Here is a 26,543-nt window from a genome sequence, read left to right on the forward strand (position 1 = left end):
TTTGGAGATGTTCAAGTAAGAAATTGCTGCGGCTGAAGTCAGAGAGTTTTTTTCCTGATTTCTCCTCCAGGGTTTTGATGGTTTCCTGTCTCACATTCAGGTCCTTCATCCATTTGGAGTTTATTTTTGTGAATGGTGTAAGAAAGTGTTCTAGTTTCATTCTTCTGCATGTTGCTGTCCAGTTCTCCCAGCACCATTTGTTAAAGTGACTGTCTTTTTTCCATTGGATATTCTTTCCTGCTTTGTCAAAGATTAGTTGGCCATACATTTGTGGGTCCAATTCTGGAGTCTCTATTCTATTCCATTGGTCTATGTGTCTGTTTTTGTGCCATCTTTCTGCACATTAATGTGTGTTTTCTCTTATACCCAGTGATACTTTGCTTTTCTATCTCTCTGGCCCTTATTCTGTTTCTTCCCCCCCACCCCCAGGTCCTTAAAGTGCCTAAACAATGGTTAGTTCTCCCCTTCTGATTGTGTTCTCTTCATACTTTCTCCCTCAGAGATATTATCCACTTTTAGGGCTATTGCTGTTGTCTCCCAAACAACCCCCAAACCTTCCCTAAGTTCTCTCCCCCAAGATCTAGCCCTACACATCCAGCTCTTTGCTCAACTTGAATGCTCCATTCTCACAGCAGACCTCAGAGCAAAGACTTTTGCAACAGTGTGTCATGTCTGCCAGACTTCACTACAGCCACCTGTTCTCCATATTATAGTAAAAGTAATGTTTTCAAAGCTCAACTCTTATCCTGACATCTCCCTTACTTAAAGCCCTTCACAGGCATCCCATTACTCTTAGAATAAAGGAAAATGCTATCACATCCCCTCAAGAAACCCTGACTCTTTTTTCAAGTCCTAGTTCTGATCCCACCCAAACAAAAGCCTTCCCTGCTACCCCAGCCTGGAAAGAGGTCTCCCTCTTTGAACTCCTAAGGCAAACATCAACATTTGCAAGTGTTCATATGGTGCCTCATGACATTGCTTGTCTGTGGTCTTCAAGGGTTATTTACATCTTTTAGGGCTCTTTAACTTTTCCCGTGTTTGTGTCTCTCCGACTAGTCTGTGAGCTGCCCAAGGGAAGGCCAAGGACTCACTCGTCGTTCTCTATTCCTTCGGCTCCCACAACAGCCAAGCAGAGCTCCCCAGGAACATTCAGCCCACTGTGCAGTCACAGCCCGCTTACAATCACCTTGACCACACTAGAGTGTTTCGAGGGCTGAAAAGGCATATTTGGTATCTGTGCTCTGTCACTGCACAGTATTTAGGAAGCAGCCCCTAAATATTTGTTGAATTAATGAATAGATAAGTATTTCATATGTATTTTATTTCTTGCTGATTTGATTTGTTAGGGGCTAGCCTGCTGTTATTCTCACAATTTTCCAATAATATAGAAAGGTGTGTTTTAATAGCTCCAAAGAAACTACATTTGCTAGAATGGTTACTGTAGAAAAAATTTATACGCCCATCTAGACCTTTTTCCTGAACTCCAATCTGTGTCTAACTTCCTAGTAGAAATGGCCACTCGAATAGAGAGAGACCTGTCATACTTGCGGCATCTGAACCTGAACTCCCGATCTTTCCTAGCAGACACGTTTCTTCCCCAGTGGATCCCATTTCGATTTGTAACAGTTGTTTGGGCCAAAACCTTTTGAGTTCTTCTGGTCTCTTCTCTCTCATACACATTATCTCATCTGTCTGTAAATCTTATTATCTCTACTTTATATCTGTTTATAAAGTACCACTGCACTGGACCTCTACCACTCTGGCCCAAGATACTGTGATTGATGTCTCTCCTAAATTATTTAAAGAACCCCCTTAACTGGTCTCTCTGCTCCCACTCTTGCTCCCCTATTCTGTTCTTAACAGAGCAGCCACAGTGATCCCTGAAAGTACAACAGATTACTCCTCTGCTGGAAATCCAACTGGTTTTCCCACAAATTCAGAGTGAAATGCTGTCATTAGGCCATAGGCCCAAGGCACTACGGAATCTGGAGCCTGGATCCTTGCCCTGTCTTCCTTTTTCCAATGACTCTCCCCCTACACACTTTGCTCCAGCCATTCTCTCTTTGCTGTTTCTCAAAAACAGCAAGCACCTTCCTTCCTCAGGGCCTTGGGGCTTGTTGATGCTTCTATATGGTACACTCCTTCTCTGTCTCTAGATACCTGATTGTCTTCCTCACCTTTGTGTCTTTGATCAAATATCACTTCAAGGAATTGACCACCCTATTTATGTTTGTTTATTTTTATTTTTAATGTTAATTTTTTTTGAGAGAGAGCACAACTGATGGGGGGGGGGTAGAGAGAGAGAGAGAGAGATGGAGAAGAGGGACTCACCCGAAGTGGGGCTCAAGTTCACCTGATGTGAGACTCAACTCATGAACCATGAGATCATGACCTGAGCCAAAATCGGATGCTTAATAACTGAGCCACCCAGGAGCTCTTTATTATTTTATTTTATTTTTATTCACTTTGAGAGAGAGTGCGCGCGTGAATGGGGGAGGGACACAGAGAGAGAATCTCAAGCAGGCTCCACACTGCCAGGGCAGAACCGGATGCTGGGCTCACACCCACAAACCATGAGATCATGACCTGAGCCAAAGTCACATGCTTGACCCACTGAGCCACCCAGGTGCCCCTGACCACCCCCTCTGTAACTCTTCCGGGGTGCCAGGGTGACTCAGTCGGTTAAGCGTCTGACTCTTGGTTTCAGCTCAGGTCATGATCTCACAGTTTGTGAGTTTGAGCTTCACGTGGATCCCTACATCAGGCTCCATGCTAACAGCTCAGAGCCTGCTTAGGATCCTCTCCTTCTCTCTCTGCCCCTCCCCTGCTTGCACACACACACACTCTCTCTCTCAAAATGAATAAATGTAAAAAAAAAAAAAAAAAAGAAGTATAACTCTCCCTAGGCCTCACCCCTGCACTCCTTTCACTGTTTATTAATCCATACACTTTCACTGTTTAAAATATTATATTTGTTTATTTTGTTTCTTGTCTCTGCCCATTAGTATGTAGACCCCATAAGATAAGCAGGATTTTTTCCTGTTTTTTTTCACTGCTATATTACCAGTTCCAAGAACAGAACCTAGTATACAACAGGTGTGCAACAAATATTTGTTGAATAAAAGAACTGATGAATAATTAACCTGCTCACTTTGACTTCTCTGGATTTCATTCTAATAGAACTCAATCTGTATATAAGATTACACAGTTGTTTCAGGATGAAGAGCTTATCTAAAGACATTCTTCTTCCAGATTGCTCATTTTATTGGCATATAATTACTCATAATATTCTCTTATTATTGTTTTTATTTCTGCTGTGTTGGCTGTGATCTCTCGTCTTTCATTCCCGATATTATTTATTTGGGTCCTTTCCTTTTTCTTTTTGATCAAACTCACTAGTGGTTTATCAATTTTGCTAATTGAACCAGCTTCTGGTTTCATTGATCTGTTCTACTTTGTTTTGGTTTCAATAGCATTAATTTCTGCTCTAATCTTTATTATTTCCTGTCTTCTGCTCTAAAGGTATTCTTCTTTATAAAATGTTATTTTATAACTAAAACAAACTTGTCTAACAAACTAACTTCAATGTACAAGGCAGATTCCGAACTTTGAGTAAGAATTCTAAACAGGGAATAATGGGGTGCCTGGGTGGCTCAGTCGGTTAAGTGTCCAACTGTGGCTCAGGTCAAGATCTCACAGTTTGTGAGTTTGAGCCCCAAATCAGGCTCTGTCCTTCGGGTTCTGCGTCTCCCTCTCTCCCTCCCTCCCTCCCTCCCTCCCTCCCTCCCTCCCTCTCTCTCTGCCCCTCCCCTGCTCATTCTCTCTCTCTCTCTCTCTCAAAAATAAATAAACACTAAAAAAATTTTTTTAAAAAAATAATAAACCAACAAGGAATAATATGTGACAAATTACTATCAAAGGACAATATGAACTGTACAAATAATAGAAACTGTAGAAAATAGGAAAGAGAAGCTGTCAGAGAAGGTTCCACAGAGAACTGGCATTTCAGCTCTCCTGAAGGGGTGAACTGGGTTTGGCGAGGCTCGGGGGAGAGCATGAGGCAATCCCGGCAGGTAGAAGACAGGTACAGGTGCAGAGGGCCCTCCTGGTCTGAACACACCATCCGTGATGGGAGAGACAGGATGGCAAGGACAGAGACACTGCAGGAAGATCTTAAAAGTCAGGGTGAGGGTCCTGGCTGTGTTCCTCCAGGCAGGCAGATCCTGGCTCCCCATCTGCACAAGGAGCGAAGAAAAGAGCAAGGAAAGAAGGCCTGCAGCTGCGTACTAGGGAGATGGTTTTGTTGCTGTGTTTTGTTTTACTTGTTCAGGTTTTGTAGCTTTGACAAACAAACAGAATGCACAACCCTGGGCCGAACACTAAACCTCCGAAATCAGGCCTTCTGTGGGCAGGTCCTAGATCTATAGGTTTTTATAAACTCTGCATTGCTGGGGAAATAAAGAAAATGATGCTGAGGGTTCCTGAGCAAGCTACAGACGTCTATCTTTGTTCTTCCTTCTTTTACACAGAACATAGAAAATCTTTACTATTCTCTCAAAATATTTTTTCCCCTCACACATTAATGGCTCTCCCCTGTTCTTTCTTTAATTTCTTCTTCCCGCTGCTTAACGTATTAGTTCAGACTGGAAATAAGACTTTAATAAGGACTCAGTCAATGCCAACAATAGCAGGATTACAACCCAGCTGTTGTATGTCATGCCCCATTAACATAAGCAACTGTCAAGTCGGCCTTGGAAAAAAACTCAGCTTCACGTTTGCTTAATCATCTTCAGACCCCCCAGATTGCTCTCATAATGGAAATGCTTAAAAACATATTAATCTCTCCCCTAAAAATAAAGTTCCACTCCACTGAAGATGACTAATCATCTTAATTGACATTCTTTTCAAATATAACTTCTGCAACTTAAGCTCTATTAATTTGATATCTATGATAATTCATGTCTACATGTCATGAAAATAAAATTATTCTCAAGCAACTTAGGTAAACAGAGGAATAGGAGAGTAGCGTTTTAAGTAACCCTTGACATCTTACCCATGAATAAATAGGCAATAAATATTATCACTATTGTGCATATTTATCCAGGCAGGATAGCATGCCATTATGGAAAGAGCAATAGCTTTGGAACCAAAGAGAACTAGGTTCAAATCCCAGCTCTGCTATTTTCTAATTGTGTGATTTTGGGAAAGATACTTACTAGTAATTCAGTGTAGGAAAGGAGACTCTGGGACCTGGGTAGGTTGCTAAGAGGGTTACCACTGTATCTGTATGCTAAGTTTTTTTAAAGTTTATTATGTTTTGAGAGAGACAGCGCTCACACATGCACGTGAGTTCGGGGCAGTGACAGAAAGAGAGAGAAAGAGAGGATCCCAAGCAGACTCTGTGCCATCAGCATGGAGTCCCATGCAGGGCTTGAACTCACAAACCCATGAGATCATGACCTGATCCAAAATCAAGATTTGGACGCTTAGCCAACTGGGCCACTCAGGCACCCCTAACTTTTGTTTTTTAATCTGAGGCAAAGAGAATGAAAATAATATCAGTTAAAGTTTAGATATTAGGTACAAGGACAAGTATTTTATTGTTCTTTGTATGTTCCTATCGTGTAAAATAGGTCATAATTTTTAAAAACTATTTCAAAGGGAATGAAACTAGGAATTACAGGGAGGCAGCTATGAATTAGATAGGAGGATAAATTCTCTAGTAGAGTTGGATGTAATGAACTCTTACCACACTCCATCCATTTATTTATACATCAAATATTTACTGAGAACTTACATTATGAGGGACAGTATATTTCCTGTCACAAAAGGGACTTGGCTGAGGCTAAAAGACCTCTTGTCGGGGATTTTGTTAAGTCTTCACACATCACCTCTAGTGAGCTCTGGAGGATCCTCACCTATCCTGAGATTCCATGTGCAAAGCACACTTTCTCATAGAAACAATACTACCAAAGGTAGCATCAGTGAGAAAGCTAAAACTTTTTGAAGAAATCTTAGAGCACACCACCAGCTCTCTGATAGTAGAGCCCTAGAAGGTGGTGGGAGTCGACCTGTTCTGACAGAGCTCCAGCTGCCTTCACAGGAAGGTGAGGAGGAGATTAATGAGCACGAAGGACGCCATATTTCCAAGACAAAACCAGCAATGATGATTGGAACCCAACGATGATCCCCAGTAGATTATTTAACCTATAACTTTTCTAACTGTCATATTTTCAAAACAGTCCGATGGGAAGGGCATACAAATGGTTGGAGAGTATTTGCTGCTTTTTAACATCCAGTGGAATCCAACCCAGGAGCCCAACTTGGAGGATAGGGGTAGACACGAAGAGATGGGGCAGGGAGAAGAAAGAGGATGGATTTTTTCACATATAAATATTTTTGTGTATAATACATCTATGTACCTGGAAGTTCCTATGCTTTTCTGACAAAATCTAAGCTGAAGAAATACAAAAGTTGAATTTCCTCAATGTGTATTACAAAACTAATTGGATACAATTATGCTGCCTTCATGACGATCACCTGCATAGAATTTGACAATGTACAAAGGACTTCCATGTATAGTATTTCATTTTGTCTTGTGAAGTAAGAAGATTAGATACTATTATCTCCTTTCAGGAGATATCAGGACATCTCACTGTACTATCAGGACAGTGAGACATTGAGAAGTTAGCTGACTTGCTCATCTAGAAAGTGGAGAAGCACAGACTACTGCTCCCAACAGTCTGACCCACACTGTATACTCAACAGGGCCTTAATTGTGACAGTAGATGACCCCTGTGAACTTGGGATTCCCTCGTGACTGATAAAGTACTTCCCCTTCTACCTCATGTCCCTGCATCTTTTAAAAAAGTATCCCTCACTGTACACCGGTCAGAATGGCTAAAATTAACTCAGGAAACAACAGATGTTGGCGAGGATGTGGAGAAAGGGGAACCTTTTGCGCTGCTGGTGGAAATGCAAACCGGTGCAGCCACTATGGAAAACAGTGTGGAGATTCCTCAAAAAATTAAAAATAGAACTGCCCTACAACCCAGCAATTGCACTACTAGGTATTTATCCAAGGGATACAAAAATGCTGATTCGAAGGGGCACATGCACCCCCATGTTTATAGCAGCACTATCAACAATAGCAAAGTTATGGAAAGAGCCCAAATGTCCATCAACTGATGAATGGATTAAGAAGATGTGATATACACACACACACGCATGTGTGTGTGTGTGTGTGTGTGTGTGCGCGCACAAACACGCATGCGCATACACTGGAATACTACTTGGATACAAAAGGGATGAAATTGTTCAGTTTGCAACAATGTGGATAGAACTAGAGAGTATTATGCTGAGAGAAATAAGTCCATCAGAGAAAGACAGATATCATATGATACCATTCATTTGTGGAATTTGAGAAACTTAACATGATGAACATACAGGAAGGGAGGGAAAAATAAGATAAAAACATAGAGGGAGGCAAACCATAACAGACTCTTAAATACAGAGGACACACTGAGGGTTGATGGGGGTGGGGGAAGTGCGTGATAGGTATTAAAGAGAGCACTTATTGGGATGAGCACTGGGTGTTACATGTAAGTAATGAATCACTGGGTTCTACTCCTGAAGCCAAGACTACATTTTATGTTAACTAATGAGAATAAAAAAAAGAAAGAAAGAAAAAGCTATCCTTCACCGTAAATAATCTTCCATGTGACCCTGGAGGATCTGACCACCTGAACTTATATAAAACATAGTTTTCCCCATTTTCAAGATGAATACACCAAATCATTATGACTCAAAGGGTAGTAAACACAGAATTACCATATGACCCAGCAATTCCACTCCTAGTTATAATCCCAAGAAATGTGTGGACACAAAGTCTTGTATACAAATGTTCATAGAAGCATTATTAATAATAGCTAACAAATAGAAACATCTCAAACCTCCATCAACTGATGAATGGATACAAAGTTTAGGATATCCATACAACAAAATATATATATATTTTTAACGTTTATTTATTATTGAGAGACAGACACAGAGCGTGAGCAGAGCAGGGGCAGAGAGAGAGGGAGACACAAAATCTGAAGCAGGCTTCAGGCTCTGAGCTGTCAGCATGGAGCCTGATGGCTCAAACCCATGAACTGTGAGATCATGACCTGAGCTGAAGTCAGTTGCCCAACCAACTGAGCCACCCAGGCACCTCATACAACAGAATATTTTTCATCCATAAGAAGGAATGAAATACTGATACCTTGTACAACATGGATGACCTTTCGAAACATTGTACTAATGTGAAAGACACCAAACAGAAAGTCACAGATTGTATGACTCTTTATATGACATGTTCAGGAAAGGCAAATAGAGAAAGTGGATGAATGGTTTCCAGGGGCTGCAGAGAGAGGGAATGGGGAGTGACTGCAAATAGGTATGAGGTTTTGGGGGGAGATGAAAATGTGGTGTAACTAGGTAATGGTAATTGTTGCACAACTTGGCAAATATACTGGAACTATACTAAAACTATGGAATTGTACAGTTTAAAAGGGTGAATTTCATTGTGTGTACATTAAATCTGAGTAAAGCTGTTACTTAAAAAAGAAGAAAAAAGAAACCCAGGCTGGGAGAGGTAACTTGCTCGGTCCTTTGCCTTTCACAAAGGATTTTCATTGATAAAGATTCAAAGTCCAACTCAATTCAATTCAGTAAAAAGCAAATAGTTTAGAACTGATCATTTCTAGGGGCACCTGGGTGGCTCAGTCAGTTGAGTGACTTTGGCTCAGGTCATGATCTTGCGGTTCATGAGTTTGAGCCCTGCTCTCTACTGAGAGCTCAAAGCCTGGAGCCTGCTTCATATTCTGTCTCCCTCTCTCTGCCCCTCCCCCACTCACGCTCTCTCTCAAAAATAAGTAAATATTTTTTTAAAAAGCCCTGATCATTTCTTTTTTTTAAAAAAAATTTTATTTAACGTTTATTTTTGAGACAGAGAGAGACAGAGCATGAACGGGTGAGAGGCAGAGAGAGAGGGAGACACAGAATTGGAAGCAGGCTCCAGGCTCCGAGCCATCAGCCCAGAGTCCTACGTGGGGCTCGAACTCACGGACCGTGAGATTGTGACCCGAGCCGAAGTCGGACGCTCAACCGACTGAGCCACCCAGGCGCCCCTATATCTAAATGTTCTATATGTTAATCCTGCTTAGATTATGGGGCTTTAACATGAAGGCTAGAGGAAGTATCCTCCAAGTAGCCCTATCAAAAACTCACAGGTTACTATGTTTTATCAAGTTACAGTTTTGTTAACAATCCTGACATAAAACAGAAAGGAAACACAGAGTACACTCTGTATTTTGACACTGGAAAAACATACACATTAGGCCATCCTGAAGAACACACATAACTTTTACACACCATTTTAGCAAGGAAAATGTCAATCAAAGCCAGTCAACTCCCCCCCCCCCCCCCCCACTCATCAGCTTTCACTTTCACTTCCACACAGGGGTTCCAACCAGGCTTCCAGAAGCTGACTGTTGATGCCTGCCTCAGAAAGGAGACTGCAAATGCTACACTTTGCTTTTTTTTTTTTTTCTTTTTTCCTTTTGGGTTCCACAATAATCAAATCTTCCTTCTGAAACTGTTTCTAAAATTTCAACAGAATTCCTGAAATTTGAGAGTCTTTTAAATGATAAAATAATAATATCATTCCATTTTCTCCCCCAAAACTCAGAAGCACACCGACACCCATTCTCCACACAGCCTTTTCTTGTTATAACTGTCTTCATGACGAGAGAGTGAACAACAGAGTTACTACATCAGGTTGACTAAACCCTATCTTTGGCAGCCGTCGTTATGCAAATAAAGGATAGGGATTCAGATGATGTTCCTGCAGCCTTCCCCCACCATAGACACACACCCACACCACGCCTGATCCTGGCATAACAAGATGTCACCGTCACCGTCACATTAGAGCACTGTGAACTATATAAAACCAAAACAAAACAAACAACAACTTCCCTGGACACCAAAAATAAACAGGCCAGCCAGAAATAGCGCTGTCAGAGAAAGTTAAATGAACTCCAAGGCAGAAAGGACGGCTGAACTGTACTATCTCCAACTTTCCTTAGGACTTGATATTACCTAGTAAACAGAAGCCTATCTGACCCTAAAGCCCAGGGGAGGGCCCCTCCTGGCTGCTTCCACAACATATTGGGTACCTACTCTTATTATTGGAATTACCTGTTTGTCTTGCAAGTTAGAGTTAGAATTTTTCAAGAATAGGAAAGATCTCCTCATTTTTCTTCCAAAAATGAAAATCATTTTACTGATTTTTGTTGCTGTTGTTTTAATAATCATAATAGTACTGCCTGTGGATGGCATCACTCAGAAGTTGCCCAAGCAAAAAAGCTTAGCATCATTCATTCAACCAAAACACAACAAAAAAAGAAAGAGGCGTGTCTACTCTGTCCTTGCTATCATGGAGCTCTGATTCTAAAGACAGACCTTGCTTGAACAAAGAAGTCATATTATTAAAGGTAAAAGTACAAGGTACTTGGAAGTGTATGAGAGTGACAACCTAGCAGAGGTGGGAATGGAGAGATGGGTTGGTGGGAGCTCATCTTTAGGCTAGTCCTCCTGCACTGGCTCTGCGTCCAATCAACAGCTTAGCCCTGTCACTTCTGCTTCTGAAATCTCGTTCTCTTTCACCTGTCCATCTCCCCGACTCCTACTCCGTCAGCACCACCAGTGGTTGCCTGGAATACTGCACCAGCCTCCTAACTGCCCTCTCTGCCTTAGACTTCATCCTTCCAACCCAGAGTCCATGCAGAAGCCAAAGGGAATTTTCTATAAGGAAAATCTGATCATGTCACCACCTTCTCTGCAAACTTGCAGCGGTTCCCCATTGAGCTCTGTTAAAATGTAAAGGCTTTTACATAAAGCTTTTGCAAAGACCTGCAGGCTGGTTTCTCTCTTTCTCTTTCTCTCTCTCCCTCTCCCTCCAGTTTTGACACTTCTCCACATTCCTTGCACCCATGCCCTAAGGTATATTAACTTCGTCTTTCTCAGCTGAATCTGGAACATTCTTCTTTCTCCCATCCCCAGCCCCTATTGGTGGCTAATTCTTATTTCTCCCCTTCAGTTCCCTGGTTAGATGCAGTTTCCTTTAGGAAACTTGCTCTGGTCCTCCCACCCCTTCCAAGTGAGTTAGGATCCCCAGCCATATAGTGTAGCTTCCTTAATTATATTATAGTGATTATATTGTTGTAATTAGCTAATCTGGAAAGACAATCAGGGCAGGAACCAGGTTTGCATATTTGTTATTGTATCTGCAGTGCTATGACATTATGTTGTACATAATAAGAACTCTAGAAATATTTGCTGAATGCTTAGAGAGAATGAAAACATAATTAAAAATTCAGGTAATACACAAAGTTATAAAGAAGGCAAAACTCACGGCTAAACCCATCACCCAGACATAATCATTATCAATATTTTGGTGTAGATCCTTACAAGCTTTTCTATTTTTTTCCTCCCTCAAAAAGAGATTTTATCTTATGTAATATTCAGTCAAATTGTTGTTGTTGTTTTGTTGTTTAATCCTAAATTTGTTATTATGGACCCCTTTCCAACTCAGTACATTGCTCTATGATGTTCTGTTGAACGCATATACCATATTCAAAATAATCAACCCTCGCCTTAATCCATCCATCCTTCCTTCCTTCCTTCCCTCCTTCCTTCCTTCCCTCTTTCCTTCCCCCTTCTTTCCTTCCCTCTTTCCTTCCTTCTCCCCTTTCTTCCTTCCCCCTTCCCTCCTTCCTTCCTTCCAGCTTTCCTTCCTTCCTTCCCCCTTCCCTCCCTCTTTCCTTTCCTTCCTTCCTTCCTTCCTTCCTTCCTTCCTTCTCTTTTCTTTCTTTTATTTCTTTACAGTGAGGCAGAAGGAGAGGGAGAAAGAATCGGAAGCAGGCTCCACACCCAGCACAGAGCCCATCTAGGGCTCCCATCTCACCACCATGAGATTGGGACCTGAGCCGAAATCAAGAATCCAATACTTAACTGACTGAGCCACCCAGGTGCCCCAGATTATTTTAATATTTTATTTATATAAAGAATACTGAAGTATGGGGTGCCTGGATGGCTCAGTCAGTTAAGTGTCTGACTTTGGCTCAGGTCATGATCTCACAGTTTGTGGGTTCGAGCCCCACATCGGGCTCTGTGCTGACAGCTCAGGGCCTGGAGCCTGCTTCGGATTCTGTGTCTCCCTCTCTCTGCTCCTCCCCTGCTCATGCTCTCTCTCTCAAAAATAAAAGATTTAAAATTTTTTTTTAAAAAATTAAAAAAAAGAAGAATACTGAAGTAAATATTCATCCTTAAACACATATCTTTTCATGCAGGAAGCATCTCAACTTCCTTCTATGTATAAGTCCTTAGTGGGGGGTGGGGCGGCTGCCCATGTCCTCAGTGGCTGCTGCAGCCGCATTCAATAGTTATGTACATCGCTGCGAGTCCCATAGGCAGGTGGGGGAGGGGAGCCTGGGTATATCATCATCGCTGCACTGGTGGGCTTTGTACTCTTCCACCCCTGCCATGTACCTGGCTCATGTGTCACGAAGTGTCACACATATTTATACCTGATCGTTGTGCATCTGACAGCTAGAACAGGGCCTGGCGCACAGGCTGCACTCAGGCGCTGAGGGGACGAATGAATGAACAAATAAATGAAATGAATAAGGAGGTCAGCTGTCCGTAGAGAGGTGTGATAAAATTGTGGCTAAGAGCTCAGGCGCTGAAACCAGTACACTTCTGTTCAAATCACAGCTCAAGTGCTTCCCGGCAATCCCCAGGCCTTCTCAGCTTCAATGTCCCTCTCAAAACAAGTGAACATAATGGCTGTACTAACTTCAAAAGGCTGCTACAAGAACCGAGCAGGACAATGCAAGTGAAGTAAGTGCATCCATAGAGCCCTGAACACTGTAAGCACTCAATAAAACTACATGTATCGTGATTGTTATTACTGTTTAATGGAAATTCCTCGGGGTCCACAGGAAGAAATGTAGAGCGTTTCTTCATACAGTGAAGAGAAGAAAACAAGTTCTAATGAGGAAACAGAAAGGAGATGATTAAAAAAATAAGAAGAATGTTTCTCATTGAAATGCCACTTTCTCCACCGGAGTGACTGCCCTTTTCCATGTTGGTAACTATAGCTGTCAGAGTTTTCAGGGTTTTCCAATTTTTTTAACTTCATTCTTTTTATTTTTTAATTTTTTAAAGGTCATTTATTTTTGAGAGAGAGAGACAGAGAGACAGAGCATGAGTGGGGGAGGGAGAGAGGGAGACACAGAATCTAAAGCAGGCTCCAGGCTCTGAGCTGTCAGCACAGAGCCTGATGTGGGGCTCGAACTCATAAACTGCGAGATCATAACCTGAGCGCAAGTTGGACGCTTAACAAAGTCAGATGCTTAACCAACTGAGCCACCCGGGAGCCTCTTTTTAAGGTTATTTTATTAATTATATCACCCAGTGTGAGGTAAGATTTATGTTTGTGAAGTTCACACACATATGTACATGCAAATCATAATAAATGTTTTGTCCAAATATTTAGGTTTTAAAGACATACATTGGTTTGGCAATTCCTCTAATCTTGTGATATTTCTCCCTGTGTTCCTTTAGATGCTATTTCAACTAAATCTTAATACCTTATCCCCCTACTCAGATTGCACAGCTCTTTGAGAATGGTAACTCCTTTGCATGTCTGTGTTCTCCGCAGCACTCAGAATCATTCCTTTTACTCAGAATTCTTAAGGGAAGAAAAAGAAAGATTGATCTGATACATAATCTTTGGCGATGTTGCTTAGGAATGAAAACATTTCTAAAGCTCTGCAGAACAACTACGGAATCCCTCTGAAAAGTGAGGTTTAAATAGAAAAAAATTCAGGGCACTTGGCTGGCTCAGTGGAGCATGTGACTCTTGATCTTGGGGTTATGAGTTTGAGCCCCATATTGGGTGTGGAGATTACTTAAACATAAAATCTTTTAAAAATAAAAGAAAGAGAAAAACTTCTGTGCTTATGATTGCTCAAAGTTTAGAATTGCCCCCTGCCCTTCCTTGTTCATGTAATAGCTTTCTGAAGGTCTCAAGATGCCAGTGAAAACAAAACCAGGATGCTTGGGGCACTGTGGTTTGGGGAGCATAGATGTCGTGTGTGTGTGTGTGTGTGTGTGTGTGTGTGTGTGTGTGTGTGTTTAAATGAGAATACACTTCACCGGCAACATTCATTTTCCAAGGCTGTAATGACAAAGAGACTCTGAAAAGGAGCTGGGAATAGCTGGGTCTAAAGGCAGTGGTGGCCCAGATTCACCTAAACTAGAACAGGAAACCCGGACTGCGATAACTTGGATCTCCATAAAGGTAGAAAACCCCCTTTTAGGGATTTCCTTTTCCTCCATCCCCCACAGACATCAACATCCGAGTGGAAAAATTTGCCAGGATGGGTGGGGCCTCAAAAGGCTGAATCACTGTGGTTGCACTGGGACTGCCAGAGAAAGCTGGCTTCAGACTATAATCAGGCAAACACTGCAGCTGGTTTTGCTGGCATTTTCTTGTTAAACCCCACCTTCTTAGAAAATGGGTAAACAGGGGAAGGCAGTGGAGGCCCCCTTAGGACTCGCAGCCACGGACCCCCACCCCTCCATGGGTTTTGTGTTGGGTAGGGCATTTTGATTCTATCTATAAAACCACCAACATAACTTGTCCTTCTGTGAATGGTCCTTTCATTTCCCAAGAACCCAAGAATCCTGGAGCTATTCTGGCTCCGCCACTTTCTACCTGTACAGCTTTATACAAGTTATTTGAGGCTTAGTCTCCTCACAACTCTAATGGCTATAACATCTACCTCATAAGTTAGGGAAAATGAACTGAAAAACAGCTGGAATAAGATATGTTAAGTGTCTAAAAAAGTGCCTGGTATACAATAAACACTGAATAAATGTTATTTATTATTATTAGCTACTATTACGATCTTAATAAGTCTTGTCGAATATTTCAAAAGGTCTCTTACTCTACATTTATAATTTTATCACCCCAGTTTAGGTGAAAAACTGTCTTCCTTTAAACTCAAACGTACTTTTCTTGACTTCTCAGTTTCCTATCCTAACCAATCAATTAATACATCAACTTACTATGAATACATCCAGCGATTACTAAGGGGAGGCTGGGGGAAATACAAATTCAACAGAATTGGCTGGAGGAAAATAGGGAAGGAAAATCCAAATCCAAGAAGTTTAATTGAGTTGATGAGCATTTACTGAGCACTTACTATACACTGGCATTACGCTATGTTCTCAAAACTAGAAGGGCACACATAAGGGGTGTTTTCTTGAGGAGCTTAGAGTCAGGGTAATGTTTTGAGACTGCAGAATCAGGGAAGGCATCCTAAAACAAGAGAAAATGGTACTTGAGCCAAAACTTGAAGGATGAGTAGGCTTGAACTAGGTGAAGAATAGGAGAGAAAGGGTATTCTAGGCAGAGGGAACCACCAGAACAAAAACTCAGAAGTATGAAACAGCTTAGGGGCATGTGAGTGGCTCAGTCTGTTGAGTGTCAACTTTGGCTCAGGTTATGATCTCTTGGTTCATGAGTCTGAGCCTGCATGGGGCTCTGCTGATGGCTCAGAGCCTGCTTCAGATTCTGTATCTCCTGCTCTCTCTCGGCCACTCCCCTGCTTTTGTGCACTCATGCTCTCTCTCTCTCTCAAAAATAAATAAACATTGTTTTTAAAAAGTACGAAATAGCTTTGAATTGCAAATAGCTCAGAATTAATGGAGCAAAAAGCACGTGATGGGGAATATTGGGAAATAAAGGAGATTTACAGTTTACTTAGAGAAGATGATACCACACTCTGCTCATCTAAGTTGGAGGAGCTAATGGTTCCAGCCCCACGACCACCATACTTTAACCAGGTGAGCTCCCAACCTAGAAAGTACTCACTATTTTGGGTCACAAAAATGATGAATTTTTTTGGCCCACATTAGGAGACATTGGGTAAGTTCCTTTGTTACTACTCTTGGTGCCTTTATTTCCTCACTTGTAAATTGGGGTGGTAATTCTGCTTCTTCACAGGGCTGTGGTGAGCATTAAATGAGAGAATACTGCACACACTTAGAACAGCACGTGACACATAGAAAGCGATCGGCATATGCTAGCTAGTACCATCCCGTGTTGCTCTGGTCTCGCTCATCCCAGACACGCTGGGGGTGGGGTGGAGGTGGTAACCCGTAGGAAAGCACATAGGAAGGAGTCTGTATGTAAAATATCACTCTGATCCAATCACCTGTCAGGATCTATGATCATGGCACACAGACTCTATGGCACTAAAAAAAAAGTCAAAATTTCTATGAGCCCTGGCAATGACCTTTCTGACAAAAATGTGTGTCATAGCCTCATCATTACTTGACACACAGCGGGTGAGATTTGAAATATCCCTTATTCGCCTTTTCTCTGCATCCTCTTGGTTTCTGTCAGTGGTTCCTGGCACTGAGAAGTGAGGACTGATCTGCTATCTCAGAGCAGGCTGGGAAGAGGAAGGACTTGGGAGGCCAAATCTGAGGAGTCAGCTGACCTCTGCTCGGTGCCCAGGTCAGCCTGATCGTTTCCCTGTACCCACCGCATCCGGCCACTCGTTCCCTCAGCAGTGATACCTTAACCTCTGTATTCCAAATCACCTCTCAACCAACAGGAACAGGCCCACAGACTCTTTCAGAGAGCATCCCACACAGCTTTGGGAAGGACTGCCACTCTGCTCATCCATTCTGCATTGCAGCAGATGCAAAAGGTGAAAAAAGAGGAGGGGTTGTTAGCACCCCCTCTCTCACCACCAGCACCACACAGCTGTTCAGAGGTTTAGTGTTCAAAACCACTTAATATTCCTGCAAGCTCTGTGTCTTTAAAAACAAAAAAACAAAAAACAAAACAAAAAAACCCCACAACACTATCCATGACAACTGAGGAAAAAAACAAAACAAAACAAGAAAACCCCCAAAACAACAACGACAACCCCCCCCCCCCAAAAAAAAAAAAAACCCTCAACACTAACAGTAGGCTGTTTCGTTCTCGGGCAGGTTTTATATTGAGCATATTCTTTAAAAAAATTTTTTTTTAATGTTTATTCATTTTTGAAAGACAGAGAGACAGAGCACAAGCAGGGGTGGGGCAGAGAGAGAGGGGGACACAGAATCCAAAACACGCTCCAGGCTCCAAGCTGTCAGCACAGAGCCCAATGTGGGGCTCGAACTCACGAACCACGAGATCATGACCTGAGCCCAAGTCAGACGCTCAACCGACTGAGCCACCCAGGCGCCCCAGTATTGAGAATATTTCTTTGTCCACAGGAATGTCTGGTAAGATGTACATTAGATCCTCGGGAAGCATTTCTGTTCACAAATTGAGGCAAGACAGGGTAAACCCATGTCAATCCTGTTTTATTCACCTTTTTTTGAAAATAGAAGTTCATTACTTTATGTCAAAAGCTATCAATCCAAAAAATGAAAGAAACCCACCCACAAATCTAAGGGCATATGTATACAGTGCTCATATGTGGCCTGATCCATGGGCAACCCCCAGGGGGCACCAAAGAGCTATTTCTTTTTTTAGCACATTGGTGTAAGAAATCCTGTGTGCTCTTTCCAGGCCATATAAATCCCAGAAGACAGGTTCTATTATACAGACTTCCTGGGGTCAATCCAGGGCACAGGGAGGTGGGGACTTGTATTACATTATCAGTAATTTGGCTCTTGTCCAAATCTAAGGATAAACCTATCAAGACACAGAGCACTTCAAGAGTTGAATCAGAAGTTGTAAGCAACAATGCCAGATTCTTTTTTGAGAAGCAAATGGTTGTGGCTGAGGCCACCTTATACTGCAGACAGTATCCAGAGATCTAGAGTGGTTCAAGCCAGCCACTGAGAATATAATGCCAGCCAATTAAACTATGTCCCCTAAGCGCACTATGGTCCAGTTATAGATTCTCAGGGTGCCATTTAAACTTCCTGAATTTATTTGAGAAGTAAATCAGGGGTAAAAATGCTAAGACAGAATCATTGCTACAGGCAATTGTCCATGAACCAGAGTGCTCAGGGCATAGCTAACAACACATACATTTATTGGGACATCTGCTCTTTTTTTTTTTTTTTAAGAGTTGTTTTTATTTTTTTTTAATGTTTAATTATTTTTGAGAGATAAAGAGAAAGGGTACAAGCAGGGGAGGGGCAGAAAGAGAGGGAGACAGAGGATCCGAAGTGGGCTCTGAACTGACAGCACACGGCCCGATGTATCCACGAACCGTGAGATCACGACCTAAGCTGAAGTCAGACACTTAACCGACTGAGCCACCCACGCCCCCTTGGGACAAATGCTCTTAAAAGAGACATCATACTGGTTGGTATAAGAATGGCCACAATCCAGACTAAGCCATGCGTCATACGTTTATGAGACATCACTATCCCTTGGTGCTCCTTCTAATTGGGATAACAATTATTCACCCACGTGACTTACCTTCTCAAAGTCTCGAAGAGCCTGGGTCTGCACCTGAGGGGGTTTTTCAAATGCTCTCAAGGAAGGCATCTGTCCAAAGGGGATCTTCTCACCACTTCTCCAACTCTGTGACTGCACTGGAGGGCCTCGATCTTTAGGGTCACTAAGAAAAGCTGCCGGTAAAACAGAACAACAAAAAATTGTATAGAACAGTGGCATTATGATCCTTCTAACCAGCACCATCCAGCAGAATTTGGTTTCCACAAAGTACAAACCAATTCTGGGCCACACGGAAACAGTTCACATAAAGTAGTGTGTGGCTGACCATATTAATACTGGTCCCCAGTGAAACGCACTAGTCCATGTTTGTGCCCCTTTGTAATTAGAGGCTTTTGCTACTCTGTGGAGAAGTGGAGCCTATTTCTCCAGCCTTTGGATCTGGGTTGGCTGAGTGACTTGCTTTGACTGAGAGAATATGATGAAAATGCCACTGTATGAATTCTAGAGACTAAGTCTTGAGAGACCATGCATTTCTGTTCTTGTCTTCTTAGAGCCCCAAGACCACCCGCCTGTGAAGCAGTCCAGTTTACCCTCCTGGAGGAGGAAAGGCCAAGGACAGAGGGAAGGGAGATGCCCCAGCTGACAGCCAGTCACTGAATGCCAGACATGTGAGTAAAGCCGTCTATGGACTCTCAACCCCAGTCAAGCTCTCAAAAGATTGCAGCTATTTGAGTAATCCCAAGTGAGACCAGCAGAGGAAATGCCCAGTTTGTCAACACACAAGGCTGTGAGAAATAATAAATCATTGTTGTTTTAAGCCCCAGGTGGGCAAACTTTTTTTAAAGGGCCAGATAGTAAATATTTTAGGCTCGTGGATCATACCATCTCTGTCAGAGCTAGTCACCTCTGCTCTTGCAGCTCAAAATAGGCACAGACAATATGTAACTGAACAAGCAGGACTGTGTTGCTATAAAACTTTATTTATAAAAACTGGCAATTGGCCCATGGGCTGCAGTTTGTTGACACCTGTTTTTTTTTTAATTTTTCTTTTTAACATTTATTTATTTTTGAGACAAAGAGAGACAGAGCATGAACAGGGGAGGGTCAGAGAGAGAGGCAGACACAGAATCTGAAACAGGCTCCAGGCTCTGAGCTGTCAGCACAGAGCCCGACGCGGGGCTCAAACTCACGGACCACGAGATCATGACCTGAGCCGAAGTCGGACGCTTAACTGACTGAGCCACCCAGGCACCCCTGTTGGCACCTGTTTTAAGCCACTAAGTTTTAGGGTGATTTGGCATGACGAAAGAAGACTGAAATAGCTTCTCTTTAAAAAAAAAAATCAAGCTACTAGCTAAGAGGTGTTTCTACAAAAATATTTCAGGTCATTATTTAAGAGTAGTAACAATTATTACAACCAACATCTTTAACAGGCATTACAGGTTACAAAGTAGTTTCACATGAATTATTTCATTTATAAAGTTACTACCCCAAGTGAAATAAACTGATGCAATTATTAAATCCATTTTACTATGAGTAAATAAAGGTTCAGAAAGTTTGCATGACCAAGACCACAATGCTAAAAAGTGGCAGAACCAGTCCTATGTTCTCTTCACTCAACCTTCCGAGCAGTCGGCTAATACTGTTAATTTAGGAGCAAAGGGAATCATCACAGGTCTAAGAGTTGAGGGAAAACAGGGCAGGGGGTAGAAATGCAATAATTCCATTAATTAAAGGAAGAATCTCCCTAGGAAAAGCTGCTGCTAACCCCATGCCTGCCTTTGTGAAGTACCATTGTAGAAGCAAGAAATCAGGGCTTCCTAGAAGCAGAGTACACAGAAGACCTCAGACTGAGGTAGACTTAGGGATGTAGACTCAGGTTGAAGACATGGAAAAATACACCTTTTCATGGTTGGCAGAAGGAAACAATGATCCTTTATTACAAACATTCTTTTTTTTAAGTCAGAGAGAATGACAGCCATTGCTATCCACTGAGCTCCATAGACAGCATCAATGCAAGTAAGAGCAAAATGGGCTCTGAAGAAAAATTAACTAGACACACACACACATATGGACAAACGAGCCAAGAGGCAAAATGTCATCATATGCTTTTTCTGTCCTTTCCCTTTTTTTCTTTTCTCTTTCCTTTCTTCCTTGTACATCCTTATCTCCTTTGTCAAAAACTAACTGGCCATATATGCATGGCCACCAAAATCAAATGCAACAAAAGCAAAAATAAACAAGTGAGGCTACATCAAACTAAAAAGCTTCTGCTCACAAAGGAAACCATTAAGAATGAAAAGACAAGCCATGGGATGGGAGAAAATATTCCTCCCTCCCTCTTTCTTTTTCCTTCTGCAAACTTGCCAGAAAGAGCACAAGAAAAAGCCTCTAGATATTTCAATCAACTCGGAATTTGTTCTCTGCTAAGAAAAGACAGAAAGAGTAGGAAGACAGAAAGGATCAGGAAAATGATGGCAAGGAGAAAAATGAAGACAATAAAAGATGAAAAAGAAAATAATGATGAGAGACAGGGTAATTCCAGTGCAGCTTTTTTTTTTTTTTTTTTTTTTTTGCCAAAAAGTATTTAACTCCCTTTTACACCACTGGTTTTAAAGAAAAAAAGGTTGAAATGTAAGTCCACATGATTTGTTTTTAAAATGGACACTGTACAGTGTCTTCATTTTTGTAAAGTTAACATAGTATCAGGTGTGTCTTCAGATTACTGTCTTTTTGTTTAAAATTTATTTAATTATCTTTTTAATATTTATATGTTCATTTTGAGAGAGCGAGCATTGTGATGGGGGGAGGGGCAGGGAAGAGGGAGAGAGAGAATCTCAAGCCAACTCTGAGCCATCCGTGCAGAGCTGATGTGGGGCTTGATTTCATGAACCACGAGATCACGACCTGAGCCGAGATCGACAGTCAGATGCTTAACTGATTGAACCACCCAGGCGCCCTAATTTTTTTTAAAGTAATCTCTATACCCAACACAGGGCTCAAACTCACAACCCTGAGATCAAGAGTAGGATGCTCCACAGACTGAGTCAGCCAGGTGCCCCTACATATCCCTATCCTTACTGGTATTCTCAACAGCCACTCATCTTGCCTGGTAGAGTAGAGGGTTTTAAAATAGAACAGAAATTTAAAGCAGGTTTTATTGGTACACAGCACAAATTAGTTATGGATAGAGGTAGTATTCTGTTTCCATATTCAGTTGTCTTTGATTCAGCTTGTACAAAATAATTGTTGTTCTTTTAATTATACAACAGTCTGTGCTTGCAAATTAATAATAATTATAGTAATAACAAGGTTGCACCTGTTTTGTTGATATTGTGATATTTCTAAGTAAATGCAAATAAATGCTTTACTTAAGAGAAATTGGAAAAGAATTATTTCTCCCAGAATCAGTTGAAATTAAATAGGCTATCGAATGGAAGAAAATTTGATGAAACAGAACAATACATTACAGTTAGATCAGTGGGATGTGATGGAGGGAAAAGAGCCTTTGAAGCTTGGATATGAATTCTCACCACTTGCCAATTGTGGGAATTCAGGCAAATCTCTTAATTTTGCTCAGCTTCACTGTCACTGTGAAAGTGGGAATAAATAATACCTCACAGAGCTCTTATAAGAGTTAAAAGAAACAATAAGCATCTTCTCTACCCTTCCATTTTTGCCCTACTCCTTTGAGTTTTCACTGCAAAATGGAGGATCTTGATGTTCAAAATGAGTCTAGTAGACCCTTGGAATTTGTAGACTTAGCATATACAATTACAAATGCTAATTGTAAGTGTCTGAAATCCTTAACACATTCAAATTAAAAACTTTTTCCATGCTGTGCATGTGAACCATCTGGGCTTCAAGGCTGGAATGAAAAAGGCAAATGACTTAGCGAAGGAGGCAGAACCCTTAAGTGATTCAAGGTCCTTGTGAAAAATGCTCCCCCAAAGAGAACTATCTTCACTTTGGTTTCATAATTCAGGTAAATCCCTGGCTAATGTTAGTTCAGTAGTGATGTGATATTATTATGAATACATTAATAACAACAATATTTACTGGGTGTTTATTCCTTTATAAGTCTACAATAACAGTTTTTCTCATTTAATCTCACTTATGACGTTGACACTATTATTATACCCATTTAAATGGTATGCAAGTAGAGATTTAATTTTAGTGGTAGAATCTATTTTAATCATTTCATAAGTGACTTTAACCTTGGAATTACAGAATCGTAATTTCAATTATGATTTCCTGTGCTGTGCTGGGAAGGTGGGGAATCACATGTTATAGTGGTAGGTGCAAATCTGGAAATTCACAAAAAGTCTGAGAATACTGCTATGCTGAATTTATTTTATTTATGTGTTTATTTATTTTAAGTTTGTTTATTTGAGAGGTGGGGGGGGCGGGGGGGTGGGGAGAGAAGAGAATCCCAAGCAGGCTCTACACTGTCAGCACAGAACCCAACACAGGCCTCGAACTCACTAACGTGAGACCATTACCAGAGCCAAAATCAAGAGTCAGATGTTTAAGTGACTGAGCCACCCAGGCGCCCCTGCCATGATGAATTTAAGGGTCCATAATTTGAGGGAATTACGATCAGCAGGAAACCAGAATTTATCAAGACCCACAGCCTCCTTACCATGACCAAGAATTTATCAAGGTCAGACCCATAGCCTCCTTACCATGACCAAGAATTTGTCAAGGTAAGACCCACAGCCTCCTTACCTGCTACATGACATGTTCTGGATACCATCTCCCCTTCATCCTCTGCAAAATAATCTCTGTGGAGAGAAACATCTTGTTAATTAATGAGATACCCTCAGAGTCCCCAGTCCCTGAGGTGGCAAGACACCTACATTCTGTTTTCATTTATTTCTCCACAAGTATTTATTAAGCTCCTACCATGGATTAAGGACAGTGTTAGGTGTTGGAGATACAAAGACAAACCCCACAGGAAGGTTCCTATCCTGGGTAAGAACATGTAAAGATAGCCATTGAACACACAATTCCATTATGAGAAAACAGCAAAGACCCTGAGTCAGGAAGGAAGTTAACTTGTTGGAAGAACAGAGAAAACCAGTGTTGCCACCAGACTGTGCAGGACCTTGTGGGATACAGTAAGGACACAGAGTTTTGTGTGAAGGGCATTGGGAAACCACTGAAGGATTTTAGGTGAGGGAATGAGTGGTAAGTGACCAGATTTTGATTTTAAATAGATCATTCTGGCTGCCGAGTGAGACTGTGTGGAGGGGATAAAAGTGGATGGGAAACGCAAGAAGTTGTGATGGTTTTAACTAAAAGACGCAGAGATGAAGATAAGCAAAAAAAATCCAACGTATGTTTAGGAAGTAGAATGGACTCAGAAAACTTGGAAAAACAGATAAAAGTCTATTAATGGGGGGCGCTTGGGTGGCTCAGTAAGTTAAGCGTCTGACTCTTGATTTTGGCTCACAGTTCTTGAGATCAAGCCCCACATGAGGCTCTGCACTGACAGTGTGGATCCTGCTTGGGATTCTCTCTCTCCCTCTCTCTCTCTGCCCCTCCCCCGACTCACACACATGCACACACAGACACACTCTCAAAATAAATGAACATTTTTTTAAGTCTATTAATGGTAATGTTAAAACCACAATTCAGTAGAAAGATGTGTATTTGTCCAGCACAGTGAATTAAGGTCACCAGACCTAGCAGAGAAGGGAAATTTTTTTTCAAGATGTATTCAACAAATACTTGTCAGGCACCTACTATGTTTTTAGGCACTGTTTTAGGCAGCATGAATATAGCAGTGAACAAAAAGGACAAAAATGCCTGCACTCATGGAAGTTAGAGTAAGGGGAAGCAAAAAGTAAACTGTATAGAGCAACTGGAGACAAGTGCTAAGAAAAATTGAAGTGGGGGATGGGGATAGGGAGTCCTGGAGATATGGGCAGGAGGAAGGGATTGCAATTCTCAGTAGGCAAAGTTTCTCTGAGAAGCAATAGGGTATTTGGGGAAAGAGTCTTCTAAGCAGAGAACATCAAACACAAAGGTTCACAGGAGGGAGCATGCCAGAGTGTTTGGGAGCAGAAAGGAGGCCAGTGAGGCGGGGCAGAGTGAGCACATGGTGAGGAAGGAGGAGGAGGGAAGGTCAAGGAAGTAACAGCAAGGCTGTGCAGGGGGCAGATTGTAAAAGCTTTTCAGGCTGTACTGAAGCATTTGGCCACTGGAATCCTGTGAGTCAAAAAGGGGGTTGAACTGAGTGATGAATGTTTTAAAAGGGCTAGCTACTGTTTTGACAACGGACTAGATGCGGAAGGCAGAAACAGGAAGACAATTGCAATAATCCTACGGGGTGATGCCTTAAACCCTTGGGTGCACCCAGTAAGTTGTTCCAAAAAGAATCGTGTAGACACAGGTGTAGAGGGCTTCTCAGGAAGGCGGAAGAGAGACTGGCATTTGTTTAGAAATTCTCGTCCTTCCTTCTCTGCCTCAAGGCTGGATGTTGGCATGAATCTTCATTTTGTTAAGTTCCAGATGGACATCAAAGTACCAGACAAGGCATGCTGGACTACACACACCACCTGGCGATTTTTTTATTAGTCAAAAGCAGATCACCAGCTTGTGGTTCTTCCAGGTCGTCTGCCTCTTTCCCTTCTCTATCCATTAAAAACTTTCCACAAGAGTGAACAATTAAAGAGATGAATGTACTAGTTACAAATTCCCCTCTGTTGTAATAAAGTAGGGGAAGGATACTGAAGCCATCAACCAGAACACTGTCTTGAAAAATTTGAAAAACTTACACTTAACTGCTGCTATGCAGCCATTGGATGGATTCCTTTATATGCTCAGCCTACAGACTTAGGTAGATGACAGTGTTTGTGCCATCAGGAACATGGTCATTCCTCAGGCCAAATTCAACCCAGCCAAAATGTTTTATTTGGTCAGTACAAGGTTGACCCACTCTTAACTTCTCTTAGAAAATGAATGGGTCTAGGGGCATCTGGGTGGCTCAGTCGGTTGAGTGTCCGACTTCGGCTCAGGTCATGATCTTGTGATTTGTCGGTTGGAGTCCCACATCAGACTCTGTGCCAACAGCTCAGAGCCTGGAGCCTGTTTCGGTTTCTGTCTCCTTCTTTTTCTCCCCTCCCCCACTTGGGCTTGTTCTCTCTCTCTCTCTCTCTCTCTCTCTCTCTCTCAAAAGTAAATAAACATTAAAAAAGAAAATGAATGGGTCTAGCAACACTGGGCCTGCCTTCCCACATAGGGGACAACCTATCACCTTTCAATGGAACATGTGTTCTCCAGTCTGTCACAGTCCCTGTCCTTCCTATCTTTGTAGTCCCAGCTCACATACTCACTTTTGATACCCTCCTGGCTTCTGTGTAGGTCTCTGAGGCTGTTACCCTGGTACAGATCAAATGCAGACAGAATTTCATTTCTGCTTTAACACATAGTCTTGAGAATGGATAAGGCATATGTGGCATACACACACACACACACACACACACACACACACAATGGAATATTATGCAGCCATAAGAAGGATGAGATCTTTCCATGTGAGACAACATGGATGGAGCTAGAAGGTCTTATACTAAGTGAAATAAATGGGAAAGACAAAGACAATATGATCTCACTCATATGAGGAATCTAAAAAAAAACACACACACAAATGAAAAAAACAAGCAAAAAGCAGAATCAGACCTATAAATACAGAGAAAAAAGCGATGGTCGCCAGAGGGGAGGGGGCAAAATGGGTGGAAGTGAGTGGCAGATACAGGCTTCTAGTTAAGGAATGAATAAGTCATGGGGATAAATGGTACCATATAGGGAAGATAGTCAATGATATTATAATGGCAATGTGTGGAGACAGCTGCTACACTTGTGACAAACTTGTTGAATCACTATGTTGTACATCTGAAACTAATATAACATTGTATATCAACCACACTCAAATAAAATTTTAAAAAGACTATCTTGAGTAACCTAGTTTCTTCAGCGTGCAATTCACTAATCTATGCTGATGAACCACTAA

At 41.7% G+C, this 26,543-nt stretch overlaps 1 protein-coding gene across 18 annotated transcripts in view; it reads right to left on the reverse strand.

The window, feature by feature from the left end:
- The window catches only part of LOC131504062 (myomegalin-like), a 221,874-nt gene that overhangs the window by 149,817 nt on the left and 45,514 nt on the right, over positions 1-26,543 (reverse strand). For all 18 annotated transcript variants that reach the window (XM_058716002.1, XM_058716015.1, XM_058716007.1 and 15 more), the window contains exons 2-3: positions 23,255-23,310; positions 18,548-18,699 (exon numbers count right to left, since the gene is read on the reverse strand). In XM_058716002.1, coding sequence (XP_058571985.1) covers positions 18,548-18,699; positions 23,255-23,310 — 208 coding nt within the window. The remainder of the gene's footprint in view (positions 1-18,547; positions 18,700-23,254; positions 23,311-26,543) is intronic.

Source organism: Neofelis nebulosa, chromosome 2, assembly GCF_028018385.1.
Source record: "Neofelis nebulosa isolate mNeoNeb1 chromosome 2, mNeoNeb1.pri, whole genome shotgun sequence".
In the NCBI taxonomy this organism is placed as follows: domain Eukaryota; kingdom Metazoa; phylum Chordata; class Mammalia; order Carnivora; family Felidae; genus Neofelis; species Neofelis nebulosa.